General features: G+C 40.3%; 1 protein-coding gene across 1 annotated transcript; it reads left to right on the top strand.

Moving 5' to 3' along the window:
- Positions 1–324: 324 nt before the first annotated feature.
- Positions 325–4,558, top strand: LOC110487319 (zinc finger protein 239-like). Its single transcript, XM_036942285.1, has 2 exons — positions 325–937; positions 3,630–4,558. The coding sequence occupies exons 1-2, from the start codon at positions 592–594 to the stop codon at positions 4,313–4,315; spliced, it is 1,032 nt and encodes a 343-aa protein (XP_036798180.1). The 5' UTR covers positions 325–591; the 3' UTR covers positions 4,316–4,558.
- Positions 4,559–9,097: the final 4,539 nt, after the last annotated feature.

The raw sequence follows: 9,097 nt of genomic DNA on the forward strand, positions 1-9,097 counted from the left end.
AGAGAGCCCTGCGGTTGTGGGCGGTGCTGTTTCCGTACCAGGTGTGATACAGCCCGAAAGGAAGTTCTCAATTGTGCATCTGTAAAAGTTTGTGAGGGTCTTAGGGGCCAAGCCAAAATGTGTAGTAGATGTTGAGTTTGATTAAAAATTTCACTCATTAAAAATCTGCACTAATCAATCAACACATGTTTCTATTTGTACGTATCTATTGTATTTTATAATGAAATAACTTTTCCCTCAACTGCGTTACCAACTCCAGTCAGCAGATGGCGATGAGCGTCTTTCAGGCGACGCTGCCAGTGTGACGTATAATCTAGTGGACGGGACGTTCCTTCAACCACAACAGCTAGTCAGACACCTCGGTAGCTTGCTAGACAACAAAGCCGAAACATTAAAGCTATTTAGACTGCTCCGGTGTATTACTAGCTATGTTTTAAACACACTTCTGTCGTGTCTACTTGTTACCCCATTTAATGTAATATTCATGCCTACGTTGTTAGTTACCGTAGTCATCTACCTGTCTGGTTAAGTTAGCAGTAGCGCCAGGCTAATCGTTAATGCTAACTAGTTAGCTAGATAACATCCCCGACCATGAGTTCACTGAGCTACTCTCCTGATAAAGAAGAGGGGGTCTGCTGGACGGAGAAAGAGGGTCTGTGGCTGAACGTTGTCGTGAAAGAAGAGGAGGATGTCTCGGTAAAAATAGAAGTAGAGGATGAGGCTGTTCCAGTGAAAGAAGAGGAAGACGAGTTCAGAGTAAAAGAGGAGGAAGATGTTACAGTAAAAGAAGAGGAAGAGGGGGAGGATGTTACTGTGAAAGAAGAGGAAGGGAAAGAGGTGAATGCAGTTTTTGGAGTGAAAGAGGAGGAGGATGAGATTACCGTTACATTGGGGGAGGAGGAACAAGAAGAGAAGACCGGAGATCTGATTAACACCAGTAAGTCTTAAAAAACAAGGGCACGAACTCTGCAGTTGTTGAACTAATGTTTTTAAATGGGTATTCTACACTTGAATAATGTTATGCTGTAGGAATCGTTAAAGCTACCGAGTGGGGACTCAACCAACAAAATGTTAATGGATAAAATGCTCACCGTTATATATTTTTTTTTTTTTCACAATTTTTAAACATCTCTAAATATATTTTTCTAAAATATGATTTGAAGATCTAAATAATTTGTTTATAAAATCTATGGTTTTATTAGGTCCTACGTTTTTCAGTTATATTGTAAGGCAGACTGATCTGATTGAAATGTCAGGTGATACCACATTGTAGAGTATGTTACTATTGCAACCACCTGATGTCTGATACCACATCATATATACAGTACCAGACAAAGGTTTGGACACATCTAATCATTCAAGGGTTTTTCTTTATTTTACTATTTTCTACAATGTAGAATAATAGTGAAGACATCAAAACTATGAAATAACACACATGGAATCATGTAGTAACCAGAATGCTGAGGTAACCATGCTGGTTAAGTGTGCCTTGAATTCTAAATAAATCACTAATAGTGTCACCAGCAAAACACCCCCACACCATTACACCTCCTCCTCCATGCTTCACGGTGGGAACCACACATGCTGAGATCATCAAAAAACCAATGATAACTACAGTTGAAGTCTGAAGTTTACATACAGCTTAGCCAAATACATTTAAACTCAGTTTTTCACAATTCCTGACATTTAAATCAGAGTAAAAATCCCTGTCTTAGGTTAGTTAGGATCACCACTTTATTTTAAGAATGTGAAATGTCAGAATAATTAGTAGAGAGAATTACTTATTTCAGCTTTTATTTATTTCATCACATTCCCAGTGGGTCAGAAGTTTACATTACACTCAATTAGTATTTGGTAGCATTGCCTTTAAATGGTTTAACTTGGGTAAAACGTTTTGGGTAGCCTTCCACAAGCTTCCCACATTAAGTTGGGTGAATTTTGGCCCATTCCTCCTGACAGAGCTGGTGTAACTGAGTCAGGTTTGTAAGGCCTCCTTGCTCACACAAGCTTTTTCAGTTCTGCCCACACATTTTCTATAGGATTGAGGTCAGGGCTTTGTGATGGCCACGATAATACCTTGACTTTGTTGTCCTTAAGCCATTTTGCCACAACTTTGGAAGTATGCGTGGGGTCATTAACCATTTGGAAGACCCATTTGCAACCAAGCTTTTACTTCTTGACTGATGTCTAGAGATGTTGCTTCAATATATCCACATAATTTTCCATCCTCATCATGTCATCTATTTTGTGAAGTGCACCAGCCCCTCCTGCAGCAAAGCACCCCCACAACATGATGCTACCACCCCTGTGCTTCACGGTTGGGATGGTGTTCTTCGGCTTGCAAGCCTCCCCCTTTTTCCTCCAAACATAACGATGGTTATTATGGCCAAACAGTTTCATCAGACCCGAGGACATTTCTCCAAAAAGTACGATCTTTGTCCCCATGTGCAGTTGAAAACCGTAGTCTGGCTTTTTTATGGCAGTTTTGGAGCAGTGGCTTCTTCCTTGCTGAGCGGCCTTTCAGGTTATGTCGATATAGGACTTGTTTTACTGTGGATATAGATACTTTTGTACCTGTTCCCTCCAGCATCTTCACAAGGTCCTTTGCTGTTGTTCTGGGATTAATTTGCTCTAAAACTATGCACTATAGGCTATATCTCAATGGATTTAAAACTAGGCCCTATAGGCTATATCTCAATGGATTTAAAACTAGGCACTATAGGCTATATCTCAATGAATGTAAAACTAGGCACTATAGGCTATATCTCAATGGATTTAAAACTAATATTTGTTCCTGGTTATATTTTATGTTGTCTTCACTTTTTTAAGTTGGGAGCACCAGTGTTAACAATGATGCATTTTAATTTAGAGCTCCATTATTATAAAGCTCTGCTCAGCCTATAAACATGCCATTATCTATTATAGAGCTCTGTTCAGCCTGTAAACATGACATTATCTATTATTATAGAGCTCTGTTCAGCCTATAAACATTATCTATTATTATAGAGCTCTGTTCAGCCTGTAAACATGACATTATCTAGTATTATAGAGCTCCGTTCAGCCTGTAAACATGACATTATCTATTATTATAGAGCTCTGCTCAGCCTATAAACATTATCATTATGATAGATCTCTGCTCAGCCTGTAAACATGACATTATCTATTATTATAGAGCTCTGCTCAGCCTATAAACATGATCATTATGATAGATCTCTGCTCAGCCTGTAAACATGACATTATCTAGTATTACAGAGCTCTGCTCAGCCTATAAACATGACATTATCTATTATTATAGAGCTCTGCTCAGCCTATAAACATGACCTTATCTATTATGATAGATCTCTGCTCAGCCTATAAACATGACAGTATCTATTATTATAGAGCTCTGATCAGCCTATAAACATGACATTATCTATTATTATAGATCTCTGCTCAGCCTGTAAACATGACATTCCATAAGTGCAAGATTCAATTTGAAGCTCTATATTATTTGCTTTTAAAATCTCACCAAGTGTATTTTTATCAGCTGAGGGAACCAGTCTTGATTAAACCAAATAGGAAGACAGTATTATCATGTGGAGCTTTCATTCAGGTCTCTGATTAACTAAATACTCTGTTTGTTTTGGCAGGAGAGAGACCAGACTCTCACTCTGACAGCGGGAAGAGTCCTTCAGGGGAACCAGAGACGCCCAAACCAGCAGGAAAACACCACTGTTCCCTCTGTGGAAAGAGTTTTACTAAGTTAGGCAACCTGAAAGCGCATGAGATAATACACACAGGAGAGAAGCCTTACCACTGCTCCCAATGTGGAAAGAGTTTTACCTGGATAGGGAACTGGAAAACACATGAGAAAATACACACAGAAGGGAGGAAGACTTTCCACTGCTCCCAATGTGGAAAGAGTTTTACCAAGTCAGGGTCCCTGAAAATGCACGAGAGAATACACACAGGTGAGAAGCCTTACCACTGTTCCTATTGTGAAAAGAGTTTTAGGTGGTTGGTGACCATGAAAACTCACGAGAATACCCACACAGGAGCAAAGCCATACCAATGCTCCCTGTGTGGAAAGAGTTTTACCCAGCTAGGAGGCCTGAATAGACATGACAGGACACACACAGGAGGGGATAAGACCTACCACTGCTCCCAGTGTGGAAAGAGATTTAACCGGTTAAGGCATCTGAATAAGCATGAAAGAACACATACACAGGAGGAGAAGACATACCACTGCTCTCATTGTGGAAAGACATTTTCCCAGGCAGAGGACCTGAAATCACATGAGAGAATAGAGAGGCTGTGTTCTGACTTGTGTTTTTGACCTGAGAATGTGTTTTTGTTTATGGGCCATTCCACTGTAACGGAGTGATGCTGAGACTCACGTTTCCACTTTAAAATGTATGCCAAGAAAGAAACATTGATTGCAAAGTTTAACAAACAATACACCTACAGTACCAGTCAAAAGTTTGGACACACCTACTCATTAAAGGGTTTTTATTTAATTTTTGCTATTTTCTACATTGTAGAATAATAATGAAGATATCAAAACTATGAAATAACACACATGGAGTCATGTAATAACAAAACAAGTGTTAAACTGATTATGAAGGAAAGAAATTCCACAAATGAGCTTCAAACAAGGCACACCTGTTAATTAAAATGCATTCCAGGTACCTCATGAAGCTGGTTGAGAGAATACCTAGAGTGTGCAAAGCTGTCAAGACAAAGGGTGGCTACTTTGAAAAGTCTAAAATATAAATATATTTTGATCTGTTTAACACTTTTTTGGTTACTTCCATATGTGTTATTTCATAGTTTTGATGTCTTCACTGTTATTCTACAATGTAGAAAACTTTTTTTAAAACCTTGAATGAGTAGGTGTGCCCAAACTTTTGATTGGTGCTGTACATTTATTTATTTTATAGACCTAGATGCGTATTTTTGATATTATCTGTCTGTTTGACTGAATGAATCAGAAATTGCTTTCAATGTAGATGTTTAGTTCGTGTGAAGTTTGTTTTAAATTCTCACTCATTAAAATTCTGAACTAATCAATCAACACATGCTTCTCTTTATACATCTCAATATAACATTATTTAATTGATAATTAAATATTAATTAATTAATACTTGATACATAAAAAATAAAATACATATTTTCCTTAACTGCGTTGTCTACTCCAGTCAGCGGATGAGCATCTTTCAGGCGACGCTGCCAGCGTGACGTATAATCTAGTGGACGGGACGCTTCCTCAACAACAGCAGCTTGTCAGCCACTTCGGTAGCTTTGCTAGCCAACACAGCCGAAACATTTAAGCTCTGTATAAGCTTTCGATGTAAATTAGCCACTTTGTTGTAATTACACTTTTGTCGTATAGGTAGTTATCCCCTTTACGTTGCTAGTAACTATCTGAATAGCTAAAATAGCATTAGCCTAGTGCTAGGCTAACTAGCTAGCTAACATTCCCAACCATGAGCTCACTAAGCTACTTCACCCCTGGTAAAGAAGAGGAGACTGTTAAAAGAGAAGTAGAGGGTGAGGCTGTTACTGTGAAAGAAGAAGAGGAAGAAATTACTGTGAAAGAAGAAGAAGATGCAATTGGAGGAGATGACTGTCACGGTGAAAGAAGAGGAAGACGTGTTTGGAGTTGAGGAAGAAGGAGAGGAGGGGGAGATGACTGTCACATTGGAGGAAGGGGAGGAGGAGGAGACAGGAGATCTGATTAACACCATGAGTGAGTACTGTCTTAACAAGGACCACAAACTATGCAATTGTTAAACCCATGTGTGGTTTTAAAGGGCCATTCTACTGAAGTTTTACACTTGAATATGTTGTTTAGTACTGTAGGAATTGTTAAAACTACGCTGTGAAACAGGGCTCTTCAACCCTGTTCCTGGAGAGCCACCCTCCTGTAAGTGGTTAGCACCAACTCTGTCTCTAGTTTAGATCACTGTAATACCATACCATAGGAATAAGAATGAATAGAATGGGCTTGGAAGGTCCAACCCTGGAAATTGACTGGTAAACACATAGGTACACTCACAATGTCTGCCTTGTATTGTGATGCAATCATTTCCATGGTGTTTTGGAATGTTCATTTGAATTAGCTGTGCAGTGCTAGGAGGGGAGGAGAAAACAAAACGTGCTTCCCCTTGGGGTTCTGAGGACAGAGTGTGGGAAACCCTACATGATGCCTTCATTGACTTGAATACAGATGCCTTTTCTATTCATTCCTATTTCTTTCATACAGGGTTCTATCTTCCGTGCAGGGTTCTATCTTCCATGCAGGGTTCTAGCTTAAGGAGTCCAGAATGAGGTTCCACCACAACATCGAGTCACTAAAAGTCTGTACTTGTAAAAATGTCAGTTATTTTAATTCCTTGTACCTATGTTTGTCCTGTGTAATTGCGTGCCTCTTTGTTTTCTGAAATCCGTAGCTTTTAATAAAAGTACTATTTAAATGCGACCTCTGCCCGAGGGGTCGTTGTTTCTTAACGGAGAAGGAGCAGCCCGCCATTGCACTGCAGATTTGGTTTGGCAACGGATGCATAGAATTAGATGAACAATCAGGACAATCACAGGTACACAGTAGGTGTTAAATAATGGATATTTATAAAATATTGAGTGGTAGAGCACGCTTGAAGTCCTTTACTTCATTGGACAACAATGGAAAGATGTGTTTGATTAATAAAACTATGGATTTTTTTTAGCAAACAAGACACGCAATTACACAGGACAAAACATTAGGTACGAGGAATGGAATAAATGCATTACAGAAGTGACATTTTTACAAGTCTGGACATGTAGTGACTCGGTGTAGTGGAAGCGCCCTCTTCTAGACGTGTTGTGACTCGGTGTAGTGGAAGCGCCCTCTTCTGGACGTGTTGTGACTCGGTGTAGTGGAAGCGCCTCTTCTGGACGTGTTGTGACTCGGTGTAGTGGAAGCACACTCTTCTGGACGTGTTGTGACTCGGTGTAGTGGAAGCGCCCTCTTCTGGACGTGTTGTGACTCGGTGTAGTGGAAGCGCCCTCTTCTGGACGTGTTGTGACTCGGTGTAGTGGAAGCACACTCTTCTGGACGTGTTGTGACTCGGTGTAGTGGAAGCGCCCTCTTCTGGACGTGTTGTGACTCGGTGTTGTGGAAGCACACACTTCTGGACGTGTTGTGACTCGGTGTAGTGGAAGCACACTCTTCTGGACGTGTTGTGACTCGGTGTAGTGGAACCTCTTCTGGACTTGTAGTGACTCGGTGTAGTGGAAGCGCCCTCTTCTGGACTTGTAGTGACTCGGTGTAGTGGAACCTCTTCTGGACTTGTAGTGACTTGGTGTAGTGGAAGCACACTCTTCTGGACGTGTTGTGACTCGGTGTAGTGGAACCTCTTCTGGACTTGTAGTGACTCGGTGTAGTGGAACCTCTTCTGGACTTGTAGTGACTCGGTGTAGTGGAAGCGCCCTCTTCTGGACGTGTTGTGACTCGGTGTAGTGGAACCTCTTCTGGACTTGTAGTGACTCGGTGTAGTGGAACCTCTTCTGGACTTGTAGTGACTCGGTGTAGTGGAACCTCTTCTGAACGTATTGTGCTACAACCCTGTATGACATTATGATTTTTCCACGCCGATACCGAATATTGGAGGACTAAAAAAAGCTGATACCGATTTTTAAATATATTTGTAATAATGACAATTACAACAATACTGAATGAACACTTAACTTAATACATAAATAAACATCTATTTAGTCTCAAATAAATAATGAAACATGTTCAATTTGGTTTAAATAATGCAAAAACAAAGTGTTGGAGAAGAAAGTAAAAGTGCAATATGTGCCATGTAAAAAAGCTAACGTTTAAGTTCCTTGCTCAGAACATGAGAACATATGAAAGCTGGTGGTTCCTTTTAACATGAGTCTTCAATATTCACAGTTAAGAGGTTTTAGGTTATCGTTATTATAGGAATTATAGGACTATTTCTCTCTATACCATTTTGTATTTCATATACCTTTGACTATTGGATGTTCTTATAGGCATTGTATTATTGCCAGCCTAATCTCGGGAGTTGATAGGTTTGAAGTCATAAACAGAGCTGAGCTTCAAGCATTGCGAAGAGCTGCTGGCAAACACAGGAAAGTGCTGGTTTGAATGAATGTGCTGCCTACCACCGCTCAGTCAGACTGCTCTATCAAATATCAAATAATAGACTTAATTATAATAAAATAAACACACAGAAATACGAGCCTTAGGTCATTAATATGGTCAAATCCGGAAACTATCATTTCTTTAAGTGAAATACGGAACCGTTCCGTATTTTATATAACGGGTGGCATCCATAAGTCTAAATATTGCTGTTACATTGTAAAACCTTCAATGTTATGTCATAAATATTTAAAATTCCGGCGTGATGGCTAGAACTACATCCAGAGTGATGGCTAGAACTACGACCAGAGTGATGGCTAGAACTACATCCAGAGTGATGGCTAGAACTACATCCAGAGTGATGGCTAGAACTACATCCAGAGTGATGGCTGGAACTACGACCAGAGTGATGGCTGGAACTACATCCAGAGTGATGGCTAGAACTACGACCAGAGTGATGGCTAGAACTACATCCAGAGTGATGGCTAGAACTACATCCAGAGTGATGGCTAGAACTACATCCAGAGTGATGGCTAGAACTACATCCAGAGTGATGGCTGGAACTACATCCAGAGTGATGGCTAGAACTACATCCAGAGTGATGGCTAGAACTACATCCAGAGTGATGGCTAGAACTACGACCAGAGTGATGGCTAGAACTACATCCAGAGTGATGGCTAGAACTACATCCAGAGTGATGGCTAGAACTACATCCAGAGTGATGGCTAGAACTACATCCAGAGTGATGGCTAGAACTACGACCAGAGTGATGGCTAGAACTACATCCAGAGTGATGGCTAGAACTACATCCAGAGTGATGGCTAGAACTACATCCAGAGTGATGGCTAGAACTACATCCAGAGTGATGGCTGGAACTACATCCAGAGTGATGGCTAGAACTACATCCAGAGTGATGGCTAGAACTACATCCAGAGTGATGGCTAGAACTACATCCAGAGTGATGGCTAGAAC

The sequence above is a fragment of the Oncorhynchus mykiss genome, chromosome 13, assembly GCF_013265735.2.
Source record: "Oncorhynchus mykiss isolate Arlee chromosome 13, USDA_OmykA_1.1, whole genome shotgun sequence".
NCBI classification, from domain to species: domain Eukaryota; kingdom Metazoa; phylum Chordata; class Actinopteri; order Salmoniformes; family Salmonidae; genus Oncorhynchus; species Oncorhynchus mykiss.

Bases quoted from the DNA above. Each gene is read 5' to 3' on its own strand.
- LOC110487319 (XM_036942285.1), top strand. From the start codon at position 592: ATGAGTTCACTGAGCTACTCTCCTGATAAAGAAGAGGGGGTCTGCTGG. The intron at 938-3,629 runs GTAAGTCTTAAA...TTGTTTTGGCAG, and splicing joins CGGAGATCTGATTAACACCA to GAGAGAGACCAGACTCTCAC.